Source organism: Protopterus annectens, chromosome 11.part0 (assembly GCF_019279795.1).
Source record: "Protopterus annectens isolate FY-2018-M chromosome 11.part0, PAN1.0, whole genome shotgun sequence".
In the NCBI taxonomy this organism is placed as follows: Eukaryota; Metazoa; Chordata; order Ceratodontiformes; family Protopteridae; genus Protopterus; species Protopterus annectens.
The window spans coordinates 19,280,600-19,302,982 of record NC_056745.1 but is presented as its reverse complement, the minus strand read 5'-3'; the positions used below and the strand labels follow the sequence as shown (position 1 = coordinate 19,302,982).

At 40.7% G+C, this 22,383-nt stretch overlaps 2 protein-coding genes across 2 annotated transcripts in view; both read left to right on the top strand.

The window, feature by feature from the left end:
• Nucleotides 1-16,565, top strand: part of LOC122815976 (zinc finger protein 570-like) — a 251,465-nt gene extending 234,900 nt beyond the window's left edge. Inside the window, exon 4 of the mRNA XM_044088860.1 lies at nt 16,558-16,565. Within this exon, the coding sequence (XP_043944795.1) occupies nt 16,558-16,565 (8 nt within the window). The remainder of the gene's footprint in view (nt 1-16,557) is intronic.
• Nucleotides 16,566-16,589: 24 nt separating this feature from the next.
• LOC122815130 (zinc finger protein 525-like) lies at nt 16,590-17,705 on the top strand. The gene has a single exon (XM_044087383.1). The coding sequence runs from the start codon at nt 16,634-16,636 to the stop codon at nt 17,678-17,680; it is 1,047 nt and encodes a 348-aa protein (XP_043943318.1). The 5' UTR covers nt 16,590-16,633; the 3' UTR covers nt 17,681-17,705.
• Nucleotides 17,706-22,383: the final 4,678 nt, after the last annotated feature.

Below are 22,383 nucleotides of genomic sequence, written 5' to 3'. Positions count from 1 at the left end.
TCTCTGACTGATTCCTTGGTCCAGTCAGACAGCTTTTTTGTAGAAGCTTCCTCCAAGTTTTCTACCTCTGCATCACTTGCTTTTTCCAGGCTGGCATTTCCCTCTACTACCTTTTGTTGATTTTTCATCTCACGCATCATCCTCCCAGTCGCCTCCGCACTAGGAACAGGACATACGCGTGTACTCATGTATACTAACACCACGAATGCCAGTTAAAAGTAGGGGGGTTTATTGGCGTGTACTTTACATGTTATTTACATATTTACAAATCTCCACACATTATAAACTTCAATTTAAGCATCTGCCACTCTCTTTTATCTACAAACAAAACATTTTCTCCAAAGTCATTATCAAAGTCCATTTTCCATTGTATTTGATTTAATTTAGTCTCTCCTTCCATACAGTCCATGAAACGTAAAATATTACTGTGTCCATTTTCTTCACTTCTTCCTGCTTTGTGCAACATAACAACCAAATTCTATTACGTCCATATTTATTTCCTCATATTTTAGCAAACCTTTCACTTTATGTTTAAATATTTCTTTCCACGAAGTATTAACTCATTCACATTTCAAAAACACATGCTCAGTAGTCTCAAACTCTTATTACATATTCTATCTTGCTTCTTCTTGTATGGCATATTTGCCTTAACTGGCAATTTTCTTATAGACGATCTACATAAAAAGTCATTACATTCTTTAATCTTTTTATAGTTATTATATCTTATCATTATGGCTTTTCTTCTCTATTCCTAAATCTTTCCATGCATCAGTGCATAAAATGCTTTCATAATATTTAAGTACCATTCCTTTCTATTTTTCTCACATATATTCAGTTTTCCATAACACAGTTTTGTTTTGGTTCTCTTTCATTTCTTCATTCACAATGCTTTTACTTATTTTTTTAACTTCCTTCATTTGTATCAAGTTGTTATTTTCCTTCACAGTTCCTTTTAATACCTTATATTAAATTAAAGATGCTGCATGTACTATTGGGTTCATTAAACTCAAGCCTCCTTGCTCTTCTTTCATATGTAGGATCCCTCTCTTGACTGGATTCAGTCTAGAGCCCCATATAAAAGAAAATATATTTATCATTAGTTCCTTTTCATACTTAATAGGAATCGTATAGATGTTAACAACATAAGCAGTTTTTGCTATTACCATGGTGTTCAGCAAGTGCACTTTTTTCTATATGAAAATCTGTATGATTTCCAAAAAAGTAGTTCTATCCTTTACTTCTCTGAGTACATGATCCCATTGTTGTCTGCATTCATTCCTTCCAAGTATTATTCTTAATATATGTATATATTTTTCATTGAACTTGATACCTCCTATCATACCCCCAAAACCAAATCCTTTACTTTTCTTTTGTTTATACTTAAACCGTTTTTAATTTATACTTAATTTTTCATTTATTTCTTCCAGCCATACTTTATTGTTAACAATTAGTACAATATCATCTGGATAATTTATACGTTATTGACAATTGTACTTCCTTCATCATTTTGTATCCAGTGCCACTTGACATTTTTTTAATTTCCTTCACTATTATATTAACAACTAATGAAAAAAATGTGCTACTAGCTGGGCGGCCCTGCTTTATTGCACATTCTATTTTTATTTCTTCCCCAATCCAGCTGTTTACATTTAGTCTTACATAGTTCCTTTCAGAAACAGATTTTACTTGTAATATTTTTTTGCTTACATTATATGCCTGCAAAATTTCCCATAATGATTTATATTGATTATTATCATAGGCTTTACTTGTATCCCCTATCACAACCTTCCCTTCTACATTTTTATTTATGATTTCATTGATTATTTCTTTATTATCCATAATAACTCTTGGACTTCCATTTACTTTTTTTCCAAACACATTTGGTCATATATTCTATCCATATTTTGTAACCTTTTTGTTATTCTCAAAAAATTTATAATTTGTATTTTTCAATGTTATAGGTCTCCAATTGTTTATCTCCGCTTTATTTCCTTTTTTAAATATAAATGTTATAACTCATGTACATGCTGTTGTTTTTTTTAATTAGAATTAAAATTACCCACCACTATAATGTCCATATTTACACAAATATATTCAAGAATATTTTTAAACATCATTTCCCTCTCTTTGTTTATGTATGCATATAAAGCTATAATTCTATATACATTTTTCCATCTCAAGTCTATTACCATAATTTGTCCTAGTTCCACTAAGGTTATATCTAATATTTTAATGTTTTCTTGACATAATATACATATCCACGAGCATATTTCTTACCCCGTGTTCCAAACTAGCACACCATTCCAAAGTTTTTCAGTTTGTGTTCTTTCTTCCTCTGCTAATAATCTGTTATCTTCTAAAACAATAATATGTGGATCTACTGCCGCACACCATTGTAATATACCCATTCTTTTCTTACGATTTTTCATTCTGTTCACATTTAAAGCTAATATTTTCAGCTTTTAAGAACAGTTAGTATAAGACAATTTGTATCCCTTTCCTTTCTTATTTTCTCTAAGCGTTATATTTTTGAATGTTCTTTTCCTTTCTATAATTCTCTACCTACCCTATTGAATTATTTTGCTTTCTTAATGTACTACAGTCACGTTCTTCCTTCCTTGTCTCCTGTTTCTTTTTCCTTGTTACTTTAACGTCATGTGTAACCCCTTTATTAGTCACATCTTTGTGTACATTTTCTTGTATAACACATTCTTCTAGCTCTTTCTCCTGTATAACCATGTATAACCCCTTTATTAGTCACATCTTTGTGTACATTTCCTTGTATAACACATTCTTCTAGCTGTTTCTCCTGTATAACTTCATGTATAACCCCTTTATTAGTCACATCTTTGTGTACATTTCCTTGTATAAACACGTTCTTCTATCTCTTTCTCCTGTATAACTTCATGTATAACCCCTTTATCAGTCACATCTTTGTGTACATTTCCTTGTATAACACATTCTACTGTCTCTTTCTCCTGTATAACTTCATGTATAACCCCTTTATCAGTCACATCTTTGTGTACATTTCCTTGTATAACACGTTCTTCTATCTCTTTCTCCTGTATAACGTCATGTATAACCCCTTTATCAGTCACATCTTTGTGTACATTTCCTTGTATAACACATTCTACTGTCTCTTTCTCCTGTATAACTTCATGTATAACCCCTTTATTAGTCACATGTTTGTGTACATTTTCTTGTATAATACATTCTTCTAGCTCTTTCTCCTGTATAACTTCATGTATAACCCCTTTATTAGTCACATCTTTGTGTACATTTCCTTGTATAACACATTCTTCTAGCTCTTTCTCCTGTATAACTTCATGTATAACCCCTTTATCAGTCACATCTTTGTGTACATTTCCTTGTATAACACATTCTTCTAGCTCTTTCTCCTGTATAACTTCATGTATAACCCCTTTATCAGTCACATCTTTGTGTACATTTCCTTGTATAACACATTCTTCTAGATCTTTCTCCTGTATAACTTCATGTATAACCCCTTTATCAGTCACATCTTTGTGTACATTTTCTTGTATAACACGTTCTTCTACATCTTTCGCCTGTTTAACTTCATTTTCTTGCACATTAATTTCACATTCTAGCCATGAATAACCAGTATTGGCACATTTTACACTTTAAATAATTTTTTTGCATTGTGCCCTGTTTTACCACATAAATAATATATTTTTTGATCACAGTCATTGATTAATGATATTTTTCCCACAAAAATAACAAGTCTTTGGTTGATCTGTGTATTTCACCACATCCCTGTCATTAATAATACTAGGTACATGCATAACATTATCGTTTTCCATTTTCAGTATTACTCAACATTCCCATTCCCCACTACAGTCCTTTTTTCATCATATAGTTTGAAATGTCCATTACTTGTTTACATATAATTAACAAATGTTTTTCAGTTCTTTTTCTTCAACTTCAGTTCTGAACTTGGATCACTGTTATTTTTTTTGTTTGTCTGTAAAAAGCTTTCACCTCATATTCTGACCATGGATAAATATTTTTCTTTTGTTCATATGCACCCAAAAAATTTTTCATGGCCCCGCCCAGCCTCAAATATCAAGTCAGAAAAAGTCTCATTATTAATTAAAGTAAATGATCTTACCTCTTTTACTTTGACACCCATAGGTGCTATAGCAGAGTCCCAAACCTTATATCTGTCCAAACTTTCTTCGTTTTACTGCTCACATGTACTGTGTACTTCTGTTTTGTTTCTTTTATTTCGCTTTTCTTCTTTGATGATGTTCATCGTGCATACAGCTGCAGTCATAACAGATGGGTTCCCCTGCCGTCAGGCAGGTCCTCGGTCGGCCGAATTCCAAAGTCTAGGTCCGGCGTCGGTTGTCGTCACTTCTTCCCTGACGTCAGTGCGACAGGGGTATAAAAGAACCAGCCGATGCCATTTTCTTCAGTCTTTTTTGCCGCGCGGTGCCCGAAGCAGAAGCAGTTCGCAAGTGCCGGTCGGCCAGCTCCTGAGATTACAAAAAATTTGGAACCGAAGTCTTCTTAAAAGCTAAGTACGCCGTTGAAACTTTTCTTGCCTCAGACCGATGTCAGACAAAGTTAATAATTGTATTTCTTGTGGGAAGCAAATACCGCATAAGGATTTCCATTCCCTCTGTATACCTTGTTTAGGCCCAGACCACGACGTCTCGGTCTTTCGCTTTTGTGCTACATTCAACAAACACACTATTAAGTGTCGGGCGGAGTTCGCCCAGCATTATTTTGGGAAAGCATTTAACTATACTATGTCGTTGGATACTCCGACTCCGGTTTTGTCTTAAAAAATGCAAAGACAAGGACCGACACTCGAGGTCCGCGGCCTCTACCGACACCACGCCAAAGACGACTACACGTGGTCCGGTTCTCAGCGAGGCGCCTACGCATCCCCTGATTACCGACGACACATCTTTGGCAGTGTCTCCTGTACCCGAGGTTGCAGGCTCCTCGGCCCACACCCTGACTACAGATACCGAAGCCACACTTGGCATTGAAACACAGAATGTGGACAGGTCCACCTCCACTCAAGGTGTCTTCAGACCTTCCTCTTCTTTCTCCATCAAGGCTTTCACCAAGTCTAAAGCTACCATGCACCCTAAGAGACCAGCTACACAGGGTCCATCTCCAGGCCCCATGCCTAAGAAACTGATGCTTAAAATGGCTGAGGATTTAATTACTCTAATCAGAGGTTCTCAGCCACCTCCGGACAAAAGACCCAGAGTGTAGGAAGATTCCCCCTCCTCTGATCAGGGCTCCATTATTTCAGAGCACTCTGATTATCAGGAACAGTCTTACTCTCCTTTTGAAGACTCTGATGGAGAGGAATCTGTTCCTTCTGTATCCTCCCCTGAGGATTACTCATTTGGTGAAATTCTGCATACCTTAAGGGAACACTTCCACTGGGAAGGCCAGGATTATTCAGATTCCAAGAAAAGGCTCAGGGAATTTCTTTTGTTACCCCAGCACAGGCCTCTGGCCATACCTCCTGTGCTGGACATCCTAGATGATGTTTAATCGGAGGCCTGCCTTAACCCAGACTCTCTCCCTCCAGCTCCAGTTAAGCCTGACAGGTACTACAGGGTTCCTGACCCACACCAATTTCTATACAAAAGCCATGCTGCTGACCTAGAAACCATCTCACAGGGCCCAAGGGAGTTAAGGCCTCCATTGCCAAAAACCCATTGCCTTCCGAGAGAGATTCCAGATCCTTAGAAAGGTGGGGAAAAAAAGGTATATACCTCGGCTGCCTTATCCATGAGGGCCTTAAACTGTCAGTTTCATATGCTAAAATACCAACAGTTTCTGTTATCTCAATTGAAAAGTAAAATGTCACAACCTGAACAACCAGACATGAAGGAGTTGCAGGATTTGATGCATAGTGCAGAACAAGTGGGTAAACATACCTTACAATGTGGTTTTGATGCTCTAGAGGCCTCATGTAGAGCTGCTGTTACAGGCTCAGTCATACGTAGGCATGCTTGGCTCAAGGAACAAGCCTTGCCTGATCATGTCAAAGCTAAATTACTAGACGCCCCTCTTCAAAAGGATGTACTGTTTGGGGCAAATGCTGAGGAAGTATTACGGAAAATGGAGGAAAAGGCTAAATCAATGCAAACTGTGAAAGAATTTCTGCAGGTTCAACCCCCACGTTTTAGTAGAAATTAGCCTTCCAAAAACTGGTCCTTTCCTGCCACAGACAGACCCCAAAGAGGCAGATACAGGCGCCCGAGGGGCAGAGGACAAACACAAGGCTCGTACAGAGGCAGACAATGGCAAGCTCCTACACAAAGAGGTGGTGAGGACAACTCGCAATCTTTCAGAAAGCAAAACCAATGACTTTCCCCTTTGCATGCCAACCAGGTCTCAAATGGCAGCACCCTTAGGAGGAAAGCTGGCACTATTCTCAAAAAATTGGCATATTGTCACAAAGGACAAATGGGTCCTGAACATTATAAACAGAGGCTACAAATTCCATTTTCATACCCTTCCAAAAATGAAAGGCATGCCAAACCTGCCACACAATCAAAGGGCAGAGGCACAAAAGCAAATTTCAGATCTTATAAACATGAAAGCTATTCAAGAGGTACCTACACACGAACAAGGTCAAGGTTTTTATTCCAGGCTATTTCTGGTGCCAAGGAAGGGCAAAGATTGGAGACCTATTTTGGATCTTTCCATCCTAAACACATTTCTACGCGTACCAAAATTCAAGATGCTCACTCTACAGCAACTTCTTCCCATGCTGGGCAAGGAGTCTTGGCTGGTAACATTGGACCTCAAGGAGGCATACCTGCATGTCCCAATCAGACAAAATTGCAGAAGATACCTCAGATTTCTTGCAGGTTCAATACATTATCAATTCTCTGCATTGCCCTTTGATTTATCTACTGCGCCCAGAGTATTCACGAAATGCCTGGCATCAGTAATTGCCTACTGCAGACTTCAAGGGATACAACTATACCCTTATTTGGACGACTGCCTGATCCAAGCGGACAGCAAGCACATTCTTCTGAAACATCTGGCTTATGTAATAATGTTATTAAACTCTCTAGGATACACAGTCAACAAAGAGAAATCAAGACTAATACCCTCTCGAAGATAATTTTCCTGGGTGCCAATTTGGACACAAACACCCAGATGGCCTACCTCACGCCAGAGAAGCAGGGGCAACTAATTCAATATTTCAGAACACTGGCAAATTGCACCAGGCTGACTGCAAGGAAAATCCTGCAGGCTCTGGGATTCATGGCATCTTGCATCTTACTAATCCCATGTGCAAAGCTGCATATGAGAAAACTACAATGGTACCTAAAAAAACATATGGTCTCAACACAGCCACAGTTTGGAAACAGTGATACCACTAATTCCATGTCTGCAAAAGGAATTTCTGTGGTGGGCTCAAGCATGCCAAACAAACACAGGTCTTCCATTCAGCAAGCCTCAAGCAAATCAAGTCATCACAACAGACGCCTCGGACTACGCCTGGGGGGCGCACATGACAGACCGGTGCATTCAGGGCAAATGGACCCAAAAGAAAAGCACCTTCACATCAATCAAAAGAAATGCTAGCAGTGATAAATGCTATTACAGCCTTCAAGGACCTTCTACAACCAGGTCAGCTATTGATAAGAACAGACAACACCACAGTTATGTGGTACATAAACAAGCAGGGAGGAACACATTCTTATCCCCTATGCAGACTGGCCATGTCACTTTGGAACATGGCCATGGACTTACAAATGGAGCTACAAGCACAGTACTTGCCAGGCAAGGAAAACACGCTGGCAGACAACCTAAGCAGGAATATGACAGATCCACACGAATGGAAGTTGCATCCAAAAGTTTTTACAGAAATAATCCAAGAATGGGGAAGGCCAGACATAGATCTCTTTGCCTCCCACAAAAATCATCAATTGACAAAATTCTGCTCAAGGATCTTCCATCCAAAGGCCTGGAGAGTGGACGCTCTCTCTTTCAGCTGGACATCAATGACAGTTTATGCCTTCCCACCTCTTCCTCTGCTGGCCAAAGTCCTATTGAAGACCAGAGCAGACAGACCAAAGATGATCCTCATTGCTCCGGACTGGCCAAGGCAACACTGGTACCCACTACTAAGGAGCCTGACGCATTCCCCACCATGGACCCTGCCTCTAATGCCTCTTCTTCTGACTCAGCACAGCTTCAAAACTCTTCACAGTCAGCTGAAGACACTCAATCTTGCCGCATGGAAGATTCCTTAGCATCACAGCAGGCCCTGCTCTCCAAGGAGGTGCAGGATGTCATTTTGGAGGCCAGAAGGGCATCAACTAGAAAAGCTTACACTGCAAAATGGAAACGTTTTTGTGTTTGGAATGAGAAAAAGGGCCAGTGCCCTGGAAAACTGAATTTTCCTCAAATACTACAATATTTGGCCGAACTGCTAAGCAGTGGACTTTCGTTCTCCACCATCAAAATCCATGCCTCAGCCATTTCTGCAGAATACAACACTGATCCACCTTTATTCTCTCACCCTCTATTAAGACAGCTCCTCAGAGGGGCTAAGAATTTAAGACCTCCAAGAAAACAACCAATACCTGCTTGGGATCTTAATTTCATTCTGGAAAAACTGACTTTGCCCCCTTTTGAACCAGCTGCCTCATCAGATTTACAATATTTGTCCTGGAAAACAGCTTTCCTTCTGGCTATCACTTCAGCTCGTAGAGTTTCAGAACTACAGGCTCTTATGGCTGTCCAGCCTTTCATCATCTTCCATCAGGACAGAGTTTCATTACGTAACAACCCGTCCTTTATGCCTAAAGTGGTATCCAGGGTAGCTTTAAATCAGGCCATACATTTACCTACTTTTTATCCTAATCCTCAAAACAAAGAGGAGAGATTACTGCATTCCTTGGACATCCACAGACAACTGTGTTATTATTTGGACAGAACAAAGCCTTTCAGAAAATCAGAACAGCTTTTTGTGGCCTATGCAGTAGGAGCTCAGGGAAAGTCAATATCCAAACAGACAATCTCAAAATGGATAGCCCACTGCATACGCTTTTGCTATTCCTTTCATGGCAAAACTGTATCTACAGGCATTAGAACTCATTCTACCAGGGCCACAGCCACCTCTGCAGCCTTCCTCAGAGGAGTTCCTACCAAGGATATTTTAGAAGCAGCCACTTGGAGTTCTGTGCATACCTTTTCCAAGCACTACAACCTACCATTATACTCCAAATCTAGAGCAGGCTTTGCCACTGCAGTCTTGCAGGGCATTTTGGCTCCTCCTAGCTCCACCTAGTGCCTACCACCCCTTTCTTAGCTTTGGGATTCTACCCATCTGTTATGACTGCAGCTGTATGCACGATGAACATAGTACAGTTTTGTACCTACCATAAATGTAGATGTTCGAGTGCTAATACAGCTGTAGTCCAGGTTTCCCTCCCACCTTCCCCTCTAGGGGTATTCTTTTATGGTGTATTTGCTTGCAGCTACTGTTTTTTAATTATATTGCATTGCATTATTACATTATTTTATGTATTGCTTTCCTTCTGGGGGCACCTGACATCTGGGGCAAGAAAGACTGAAGAAAATGGCGTCGGCTGGTTCTTTTATACCCCTGTTGCACTGACGTCAGGGAAGAAGTGACGACAACCGACGCCGGACCTAGACTTTGGAATTCGGCCGACCGAGGACCCGCCTGACTGCAGCTGTATTAGCACTCGAACATCTACATTTATGGTAGGTACAAAACTGTACTTTCTTCGTGTTTCACTGTTGCAGTCATCACATTTGGGTTATCTGCCTGCAGGTAGCCCTCAGTCGGCTTGAATACCAGAGTCTTGGGATTTCTGCGTCGGATGCTGTCACTTCTTCCATGGTGTCATGGGTATAAAACATGCAGTCGACACCATTACATCAGTCTTTCTTGCCATGCAATGTCCAAAGAAGAAGCAGTTCGCAAGTGCCAGTCGGCCGCCTCCTGAAATATTCATTTTTCGAATTTCAGACCTGAAGTCTCAAAAAAGATAAGTACCCCATTGGGGATCCTTTTTTCTTGCTCTAACTGATGTCAGAAAAAGTTAATAATTGTCTTGCCTGTGGAAAGCAAATACCTCACAGAGATTTTCATTCTTACTGAGTCATCTGTTTAGGCCAGGACCACGATGTTATTCGCTGTCGTTTCTGTGGCTTGTTCAATGCCCGAACTATTAGTTGTAGGGCTATTTATGTTGCTAAATTCTTTTGCTCTCATTCTCCATATTCTGAAATGGCTTTGATTAAGCCATCCGGCTTCCAATCTTACGAAAAAATGTAAACATAAAGACAGAGACAGTCTGCATCGGCCGGTACCCTGATACCCGCTTTTGCAGATTTGCAGGCCTTTGCTGAGACCCTTTCTGAGTCAAGTATGCCACTAGTTGCTTCTCCAGCTATGGAACCTGCGGATGTCTCTACCTTGGATGGGTCCGGAGCCGCTGTGCAGGCACCGGCTTCTGAGGGTGTATTCCAACCTTCTGATCGTATTAAATAGACATCTTCGTTTTTGACTAAAACTACTGAGTTTCTCAGGCCCAGAGTTTGCACTTCGCCTAGAAATCCAATGACCAAAGCACATGCTCTAGCTCCCATGCCATGGAAACAAATGCTTAGAATGGCTGAGGACCTTATAACTTTAATTAGGGGAAGCCAGCCTTCCCCTCTATAAGACAAAGGATTGTTTTTCCTTCTGATTCTACAGACAGTGAACCTGATAACTCTGATCCCTCTGATTACCAGGACATTCTCTTGTCTACCTATGAGGATTCAGATGCAGAGGATTCTTTCTCCTCTGCCTCCCCTCCAGAGGACTTTTCTTTTGGTGAAACCTTTTATACCTTAAGAGAGCATTTCAGCTGGGAATGCTAGGACTACGCACAGTCCAAAAAGAGACTCAGATAATTTTTAGACTTGCCTCAGCACAGGCCTCTAGCTATACCCCCTGTTCTGGAGATTGTAGATGATGTCTTCTTGGAATCCAGCCTTACCCCTGATACCTTGCCTCCAGCGTCCTGGAAACCTGACTGGTACTACAGAGTACCTGACTCCCACAAGTTTCTCTTTAAGAATTCTACTGCAGATCCAGAGACCATTTCCCAGGGACCTAAAGGCATTAAGGTTACAATAGCCAAAAACCCTACCCCTTCGAACAGGGATTCTAGGGCTTTAGACAGATGGGGTAAGAAGGTATATACCTCTGCTACTCTTGCCATCAGGGCTTTAAATTGTCAGTTTCATATGTTAAAGTATCAGCAACATATTACAGAACTAATTAAACAGAAAATTATGATGATTCCTGATTGTGCAGAACATAAAGATTTACAAGATTTAATGCATTCTGCTAACCAAGTTGGAAAACATACTTTGCAATGTGGTTTGGATGCCTTAGAAGCATCTTGCAGGGCTGCTGTCACTGGGTTTGTTCTTAGAAGGCATGCTTGGCATGAGGAACATATCTTGCCAGACTGTCAAAGCAAAATTACTAGATGCACCACTAAATCAAGAACGCCTGTTCGGCAATAAAGCAGAAGTCCTTCAAAAAGATGGAGGAAAAAGCTAAATCTATGCAAACTGTTAAGTATTTCCTACAGTTACAGCCAAATAGATTCAGTAGGCATTGGCCTTCTAAAAACTGGTCCTTTCCAGTCCCTCCCAGACCTTCTCGGTCCTAACCCAGGGGCAGCATACCACCACGATTACAATCTCAGGGTATGCACAGATCTAAGCAGTGGAGTGTTCCCACCTCTAAAACAGGGAGTAGTAAGCCAACATCTTATGGTAAAATCTCACAATGACTTATCCTTAATTCTTCCAAGCCTTGCCCAAGTACTTGCACCCTTAGGAAGAAAACTTGCCCTGCATGCAAAAAACTGGGAGTACATCACCCATGACAGATGGGTCTTGAACATTGTTTCCCAGGGATACAGACTCTACTTCCACTCACTGCCAACCCTCCAACCCTAAGCAGATGGCCAGACCTCCCCCCAAACCAGTGGGCAGAGACCCAAAAGCAAGTGCTTCCTCTTCTCAGTATCAAGACTGTTCGACCTGTCCCAACAAGAGCATAGGGGACAAGGTTTTTACTCCAGACTGTTTTGGGTACCTGGGAGAGAAAACTCTTGGCTCCCTATCTTGGATGTGTCTATTCTCAACATCTTCCTGGTGGTTCCAAGGTTCAAGATGCTTACTCTCCAGTTGCTTCTTATGCTAACCAAGGACTCCTGGCTAGCCACCCTAGACTTAAAAGAAGCTTATCTACACATCCCCATAAGGGAATCGTGCAGAAAATACCTACGCTTCAGAGCAGGCTCTATGCATTATAAGTTCTATGCACTTCGCAATGGCTTATCTACTGCGCCCAGGGTATTCTCAAAATGCTTAGCTCCAGCCATTGCATAGTGCAGGCAGAGAAAAATTCAAATTTGCACATACTTGCATGATTGCCTGATTCAGGCAGACACTCAGGAATTGCTACTCCAGCACCTGATGTTTGTAAAGAGACCTCTAACTTCACTGGGGTACACCATCAACAAAAAGAAATCTCATCAGGTACGCAGCCAACAGATTGTATTCCTGAGAGCAAGCTTGAACACAACTTCCCAGATGGCATTCCTCACTCCAGAAAAACAAATGTCTTTGACAAACTACTTCAATCTACTGGCCACCAAAACCCAGCTATCTGCAAGAAAAATACTGCAAGCCCTAGGATTCATGGCCTCTTGCATTCTACTAATTCCATATGCAAGACTGCATATGAGGAAACTTCAGTGGTACTTAAAAAGTCTCTGGTGTCAACTTTCTCAGGACCTGGAAACAATGACTCCTATCATTCCTTGCCTAAGGACAGTTTCTTTGGTGGGCAGAGGCTTGCAACCACAACAAGGGACTCCCTTTCACTCAACCCCCTGCCGCCCAAGCCTTAACAACAGAAGCATTAGACTATGCAGGGGGGGGGCTCTCATGGCAGGACAAGGTATTCAAGACAAATAGAGCCCAAAGCAAATGCACCTGCATATCAATCAGAAAGAAATGTTAGCTGTACAGAATGCTCTGACAGCCTTCAAACGCCTTATTCTTCCAGGGCAACTATTGATAGAGGCAGACAACACCACAGTTATGTGGTACATAAACAAGCAGTAGGCAAACCTTTCCTACCCACACTGCAGGTTAGCCATGGCTCTGTGGGACACAGCTTTGAGCAACCAAGTGCACCTGCAAGCTCAATTCCTGCCAGGCAAACTAAATAAATTCGCTGGCAGACGACTTAAGCAGAAATCTAATGGACCCACACGAGTGGAAACAGGAACCCAAATCATTCAAGCTGCTGATCCACAGGTGGGGGGGGCACCAGAGGTGGACCTCTTTGCTTCCCCTTAGAGCTTTCAGTTGAGCAAATATTGCACCAGAACTCTCCACAGCCAAACATGGAAAGTGAATGGTCTGTCCTTTACATGAGAAACCTCTGTCTATGCCTTTCACCCTCTGCCCCTCCTCTCAAAGGTTCTACTAAAGATCAAACAGGACAGGCCAAGGACAACCCTGATTGTGCCAGACTGGCCACGCTAGCACTGGTACCCACCTTTGCGCAGTCTGACAGTACTGCCACCTTGGCACCTGCCTCAGACCCCCTCCCTGCTGTCCCAGCAGAAGGGGCAGATTTTGCATCCTGTTACAACCCTGAACCTAGCAGCCTGGTTCATACCCAGAACCCTCAGTAAGCAGGTGCTGGATGTCATCCTGGAGGCAAAAAGGCCTACTACTAGAAAATCCTATTCCAAAAAGTGGAAAAGATACTGTTCTTGGAGCCAATCTCAAGGAATGGACACAAATGTGCCCAGCATACCTCATATACTAGATTACTTAACAGAAATGTTCCACAAAGGCCTATCTTTCTCTTCAGTTAAGATTCCTGCCTCTGCCATCTCAGCTCATTATAATACTCTGCCACTCCTCTTCTTTCACCCTCTGGTCAAACAGTTCTTGAGAGGAGCCAAAAAATTTAAGCCCCCCCCCCCAGGAGAGCTACTACTCCAGCCTGGGACCTTAACTTTGTATTGGAAAAACTCACGCTTCCACCCTTTGAACTTGCTGTTTCAGCAGAGTTAAAATTCCTCTCCTGGAAAACAGCTTTACCTCTAGCCATCACTTCAGCAAGAAGAGTGTCTGAATTGCAGGCCCTTATGGCCGTGGAACCCTTCATTATCTTTCATGCGGCCAGAGTTCCCTCAGGACTAACCCATCATTTATGCCAAATGTGGTATCTAGTGTAGCTTTAAACCAATCCATTTATTTGCCATCCTTTTTCCCTAAGCCTCAGAATACAGGGGGAAAGGATCCTGCACTCCCTGGACGTGCATAGGCAGTTTAGGTTCTATCTGGAGAGGACTAAACCTTTCTGAAAATCTGACCAGCTGCTAGTGTGTTTTGTTACAGGGGCAGAAGGCAGACCATTTCTACATGGATAGCACACTGCATCCATTTCTGCTGCAAACACCATGGGAAACCTGCCCCACAGGAGATCAAAACACATTCCACTAGGGCTACGTCAACCTCTACAGCATTTCCCAGGGGAGTCCCTGCCAGGTACATCCTGAAAGCTGCGACCTGGAGCTCTGTACACACCTTCACCAAGCATTAGCACTTGCCTATCTTTTCTAAATCCAGAGCTGGATTTGCTGCAGCAGTCTTACAGGGCCGGCTTGCCAACCCTAATGCTTCTTGACTGCCTCCACCCATCCTCAGCTTTGGGAATCAACCCAAATGTGATGACTGCAACAGTGAAACATGAAGAACATAGTACAGTTGTGTACACTTACCATAAATGTAGATGTTCGCATGTATTCATTGTTGCAATCCTGGTTATCCTCCCTCCAGCCCCCTGACTTCTGTTTACTTCTACCTATTCTTTTTGTTTGGCATACCTTATATCATTGGTATTTGCTTTTTGCTGGGGCTGTTCCACACCATGTATTCGCTTCCTATTTAGGGGGCTCCTGACATCTGGGGCAAGAAAACTGATGTAATGGCATCGGCTGCATGTTTTATACCAAAGATGTCCTGACGTCATGGAAGAAGCAACAGCATCCGATGCAGAAATCCCAAGACTCTGGTATTCAGGTCGACTGAATGCTACCTGCAGGCAGATAACCAAAATGTGATGACTGCAACAGTGAATCCACTTGACATCTGCATTTAGGGTAAGTGTACACAACTGTACTTTCCTTCTCCAACAGTTTGTGCATACATTTTTGTCTCTAGAACTTTTTCTGGCACTGTCTGTTCTCCTTTTTCTTCTAATTTTTTTTTATGATGTGATTCCATGAAGTTGCTCCTCCATTTTCTGGCTCACTTTGGTTTGCCATTTCTTCCAAATAAGCATCCCGCACCCCCCCCCCCAATTGGAGGGTTGTAATTATGCATTTTTCAGAGTTTAAAGTCTCTCGTTCAAACAATCTCCTCTGAAACTTTTCCTCTGAATCAATCTCTGTTTCAGCTACAATTTCCTTTTCCTGCAATGTCACTGTTTTTTTCTGCACCCACATTATCAGAAAAGCTACCATTTCAACTACATTTTCAGCAACTTCCAGCCTTTGCTGAAACTGAAATGAATCCGACATGTTTTCTCCCCGTTTCTCCATGCTGCCTCTGCACCTGGAACAGGAAGTCTTTTGTGTCGCACACAAATGCTTCCCTCTACTACCGAGTAGTGGGAAGTTCCCTGATGTCTTGGCCAAATCTACCATAATATTATAAATACCATCTCGGGTCTCCCCTGAAAAGAGGCTGCTAGCCTAGTGGGACTAACCCAGTCAACACAGGATAAATAAAAATAAAAAAAAATCTCTTTTCTGCTGTTCCCAAATTGCATTGCATTTCAATCATGTAGCTGTTCCGTTCATTCTTTGTTCATTAAATATCTCTGGCATAGCTTTCCTTCTTCGGTTGAGTGTTTCTAAGTAATCCTTGACCATCTTTATGAACATGGCTGAAACGGGGATAACACTGAGTCTTTATACTCACCTTATTTAATGTTTTACTGCAAAGAAGTAGAAGCCGTAGGTGAAGTTTAGATGATGTCATCCTGCTGTCATTGCACACACCAACAGTACCTCCCTCAGTAATTCCTCCCACCGCTAGTCACGAGTACTACCTTTTACTATTTATTTCCTGTTCTGACCAGTGTACAGATGAAGTGATGGTGACACCATGAAGTGTTGTTTACATATTGATAGCAAAACACTTGTTTAAATAGTAGCAGCAACCCCTTGATAACTTTTGCTGTAATTTCACACAGGAAGTGTAGTAAAAAGTTTGTCATGTGCTGGATGGAGGTACAGTAATCTGAGCAAAGTGCAGAGCTGTTTACATATCTCTGCATTACTCTGTGTTGGCAGAGTACATTTTAAGTAGAAAAATGTTATATAATGTACTGTTAGTTTAAATGCATAAAGAAATGTGTTTGCGATTTTGCACTGTATACATATACCTGATAACATAATTTTCATTTTTAATAAGACTGCTAACTATTGTATTCTGTTTAGTCTCCAGGGGCTTACACTGCTGCAAGAATCCATGTCAGTTGTCACTAATTATGCCATATAAGTGTGCAACATGTGATAAAATGTTTAGACAGAACGTTGACCTCCTGTACCATGAAAAAAATCATGCAAGAGAGAAACCGTATAAATGTGCAGTATGTGACAAGAGTTTTATACAAAAGTTTCAGCTCACACGCCATAACAAAACTCATACTGGCGATCGGCCTTATATGTGTGGTACATGTAATAAGACTTTTCTATTGAAAGGGCAGCTCACATGCCATGAGAAAACTCATACTGGTGATCGGCCTTATAAGTGCGGTATATGTGATAAGAGTTTTTTATTGAAAGTGCAGCTCACATGCCATGAGAAAACTCATACTGGTGATCGGCCTTACAAGTGCAGTAGATGTGATAAGAGTTTTATATTGAATTGTCAGCTCACAAACCATGAGAGAACTCACACCGGGGATCGGCCTTATAAGTGTGGTACATGTGATAAGAGTTTTTTATTGAAAGGGCAGCTCACACGCCATGAGAAAACTCACACTGGTGATCGGCCTTATAAGTGTGGTACATGTGATAAGAGTTTTTTATTCAAAGGTCAGCTCGTATACCATGAGAAAACTCACACTGGTGATCGGCCTTATAAGTGCGATACATGTGATAAGAGTTTTATATTGAATATTCAGCTCACACGCCATGAGAAAACTCATACTGGCTATCGGCCTTATAAGTGTGGTACATGTGATAAGAGTTTTGTATGGAAAGGGCAGCTCACATGCCATGAAAAAACTCACACTGGTGATCGGCCTTATAAGTGCAGTACATGTGATAAGAGTTTTTTATTCAAAAGTCATCTTGCACGCCATGAGAAAACTCACACTGGTGATCGGCCTTATAAGTGTGGTACATGTGATAAGAGTTTTTTATTCAAAGATCAGCTCATGTACCATGAGAAGACTCACACTGGTGATCGGCCTTATAAGTGCGGTACATGTGATAAGAGTTTTATATTAAAGGTTCAGCTCACACGCCACAAGAAAACACACACTGCTGATCGGTCAAGTGCAGTACATGTGGTAAGAGTTTTTTATTGAAAGGTCAGCTGACACGCCATGAGAAAACTCACACTGGTGATCGGCCTTATAAGTGCAGTACATGTGATAAAAGATTTTTATTTAAAGATCAGCTCATATGCCATGAGAAAACTCACACTGGTGATCGGTCTTATAAGTGTGGTACATGTGGTAAGAGTTTTTTATTGAAAGTGCAGCTCACACGCCATGAGAAAACTCATACTGGTCATAGGCCTTATAAGTGCAGTACATGTGATAAGAGTTTTATATTTAATATTCAGCTCACACACCATAAGAAAACTCACACTGGTGATCGGCCTTATAAGTGTGCTATATGTGATAAGAGTTTTTTATTGAAAGTGCAGCTCACACGCCATGAGAAAATTCATACTGGTGATCGGCCTTATAAGTGTGGCACATGCGATAAGAGTTTTGTATGGAAAGGGAATGCCACACAGCATAAGAAACTACACAGTGGAGAGAAACCGTATAAATGTGCATGGTGTGATAAGAGTTTTATATGGAGATGTACGCTCGTACAGCATGAGGTAATACACAGTGGAGAGAAGCCATATAAATGTGCATGGTGTAATAGCAGTTTTAAACGAAAATGGTCTTTAACAAAACATGAGAGAACACACACTGGTAATAGTCCATATAAATGTGCTGCATATAGCAGGAGTTTTACACACAAAAGTGATCTTGTATACCATGGAAAAACTCATTCTGGTGATTGGCTTTATAAATGTATAATGTGTGACATGAGTTTTACACGGAAGAACAGTTTTGTATACCATAAAAAAAATGCACACAGGGGAAGGCCATATAAATGTGCAATATTTGATAAAACTTTTAGACAGAAGAGTGGCCTTGTGTACCATAACAAAACTCATACGGGAGAAAAGAAGTAACAGAAAGAATAAGAAGTTTAAAGGTACAGGATATGAAATGGGATGAAGTAACGGCCAGAGAAATTGAAACAAAGTTAAGAAAAGCCTCTAACTGGAAAAACCCAGGCCCAGATGCAGTACCTAACTTCTGGTTAAAAGTATTAACATCTTTGCACAAAGATTTAGCCTTGAGCAAGAACTGTTTATATGCACACCCTGATTAGACACCAGCCTAGCTAACAACATGAAAATCAATGCTCCTACTTAAGGGTGAACCTGTAAGCTACCCTAAAAATTATAGACCAATAACTTGCCTTCCAAAGAAATATACACAAGAATTGAGGCCAGTGGAGTTTATAGTAATTTAGAAGAAAACTTAGTTATGGCAGTAGAACAAAAGGGCAATAAAAGAAAGTTATATGGAACAAGGATCTTTTGTTGTTAAAAGTCATAGTAGAGAACTGTAAAAGGGAGAAGACTCTGGCATGGATTGACTACAGAAAAGCATTTGCTACTATCCCACATTCATGGATAAAAGAGTGCTTAAAAGTGTGTAAGATAACACGCTGTACTAATTGACTACATTATAATGACCATGAAACTGTGGCAGACCACTTTGCAATTAACCCATGATAAAGGACAAATTATTATTCCAGGGATAAAAATTCAAAGGGGGGTATTCCAGGGTGGCTCTCTCTCTCTCACCGCTGCTGTTCTGCTTTGCCCTTAACCTATTAAGCTGTCTACGTAACAGCTTAGGCCATAGCTACAATTTGGCTCCTAGAAAACAGTAAAGTGTAAAGACTTCTCATCTTCTCTTTGTCGATGATTTAAAACTGTATAGCTTATCAGATGAGATACTGAAAGCACAACTGCAAGTTATCAAAACTTTTTCAGATGATATAAGAATTTCATTTGGTCTTAAAGGTGCAAAAGCCACCTTTAAAGCTGAAAAACTGCAGCACCAGTAAAACATCATTTTGGGACAAGAATGTGGTATAAAAGAACTTAAGCAAGAGAGGGTGTATAAATATTTCGAAATTGATGAAGGATCAACAGTAAAACATGAACAAATGCAAATAAAATGTAGTAAGGAATACTTTAGAAGACTTAAACAGCACTGACATCTACAAATAAAATCTAAGCTATAAACCAATTTACTCTTCCTGTCCTAACTTACAGTTTTGAAGTGACTGACTGGCCCCAAAACATATCGGATAGATTAGATAGGAAAACAAGAAGGATGCTTCGTGTTCACCAAGTGATATATAAAAATCAGTGCATACCAAGATTATATATTCCCCATTCCGAAGGAGGGCTGGGCCAAGAAATTGATTACATGTATAGATCTTCAGTCGTGGAACTCCACACACATCTGCTGACCTCACAAGACCCAAATGTAGTGAAAGTTTTGAAAGATGAGGAGAATAAATCTAAGATGACTTCCCTGCTTAGACTAGGAGAAGCATATTGTCGTCGAGCAGGAGTGGAAATCAAACCACAAGTAGATAAAAGTCAGGCAGCAACTGAATGTGCCAAAAACAAAAGAAAATATAATGTGAAGGACCAGTTGAGAAGGCAAGAAATGTGGAAAATGCATAAATATAGTTACAAGTATAGAAAACTTCTGGAACAACCTCATTTTGATCAGGAACGAATGCAGGAATGGTTAAGGAGTGCTGAATTCAAACAAAGAGATGAAAGGTTATTATTGACGGCCCAAGATAGTGGGCTATGTACACGGCTTACAAAGTCAATTTAACATGCGGGAGAAGCAGACAAATGTAGGTTTTGTAAAACAGAATTGGAAACAGTTGCACACCTCGTTGCTGGTTGCAACATACTAATGCCAGAAGGACTGTATACTGAAAGGCATAATAATGTGGCAAGACTGTTGCACTGGGGATTGTGCAAACATTATGGTACTGAAGTGGCTGAAAAACATTAGAAACGAGAGCCATAAAGCATAATTGAAAATGATGAAGTGTACATCACATGGGATCATCCATTACCAACAGTTCAACAGATAAATTCTAGAAAAATGGATATAATGGTCCATGAAAAGAAGGCAGAAGTAGCATTGATCAGTGAAATTGCCATACCGAGTGACTGCAGTGTCTTGCGTACAGAGAAACACAGTCATAAAATATCAGGATTTACAGGCATAAAAGAGAGCAGTGTAGAAGAAAGATACCCAGACAGTTCCAATAATAGTAGGAGCAATAGGTCTTTAAAAAAAAGAATCTACAATCATTTTTAAATACAGTGGATATAAAAAGTGTACACACCCCTGTTAAAATGCCAAGGTTTTGTGATACAAAAAAATTAGACCACAATAAATCAGTTTAAAACTTTTCCCACTTTTAATGTGACCTATAACCTGTACAATTCAGTTGAAAAACAAACAAATCTGTTAGGGGAAAAATATAAAGAAATAAAAAACAAACGTACAATAAGCTGGTTGCATAAGTGTGCACACCCTTAAACTAATACTTTGTTGAAGCACCTTTTGCTTTAATTACAACATTCAGTCTTCTTGGGTATAAACCTGCCATTAATTAAAGGGACTCTGATTAACTCCAAATAAAGTTCAGCTGTCCTAGTAGGATTTTTCTGAAATTTACTTATTTGCCTGCTACAGCAAAAGCTGTGGTTCGCAGAGAGGTTACAAAGCATCAAAGGGATCTCATTGTTGAAAGGTATCAGTCAGAAAAAATTCCACAGCGTTGGATATACCATGGAAAACACTAAAGACAGTCATCAAAAAGTGGAGAAAATATGGGACAACAATGATGGTGCAAATAACTGGACATCCCCTCCAAAACTGATGAAAAGACGAGACAAAAACTGGTCAGGGTGGGTGCCAAGAGGTCTACAGCAACACTGATGGAGCTACAGGAATTTCTGGCAAGTACTGGTGTATATTATATGTGACAACAATCTCCCATATTCTCCATATGTCTGACCTTTGGGATAGGTTTGCAAGATGGAAGCCTTTTTTTACAGAGAAAAAACATCCAGGCCCAGCTAAAATTTGCAAAACAATGCAGCAAGTCTCCCAAAAGCATGTGGGAATGTGTTATGGTCCAATGAGACCAAGGTTGAATTTTTTGGCCACAATTCCAAAAGGTACGTTTGGCGCAAAAACAACACGTCGCATCACCAAAAGAACACCATCTCCACGGTAAAGCACGGTGGTGGCAGTATCATGCTTTGGGGTTCATAGCTGTTTTGTACTAGGCTAATGACCCTGGAGCTTTTACAAGCCTAGCCCAAAAAAAAAAAAAAAAGTTGCCCAGGCACCGTACCACCTGATGTTAGTGGACAGTGCTCTTCTTCAGCTGGAACTGGGGCTTTAGTCAAGGTGGAGGGAATTATGAACAGTTCCAAATACCAGTCACATTTGGCCCAAAATAGAAAGCTGAAGATTAAGAGGAATTTCACCTTTCAACACGACAATGACCCCAAGCATACATCCAAATCAAAAAAAGAATGGCTTCACCAGAAGAAAATAAAAGATTTGGAATGGCCCAGCCAGAGCCCAGACCTAAATCCAGTAGAATGTCTGTGGGGTGACCTGAAGAGGGCTGTGCACAAGAGATGTCCTGGCAATCTGACAGATTTGGAGCGCTTTTGCTAGGAAGAGTGGGCAAATATTGCCAAGTCAAGATGTGCCATGCTGATAGACTCTACGCAAAAAAGAGTGACTGCTGTAATTAAATCAAAAGGTGCTTCAACAAAATGTTAGTTTAAGGGTGTGCACACTTATGCAACCAGCCTATTGCATGTTTTTTATTTTTTATATTTTTCCCCTAACAGATTTGTTTTTCAATT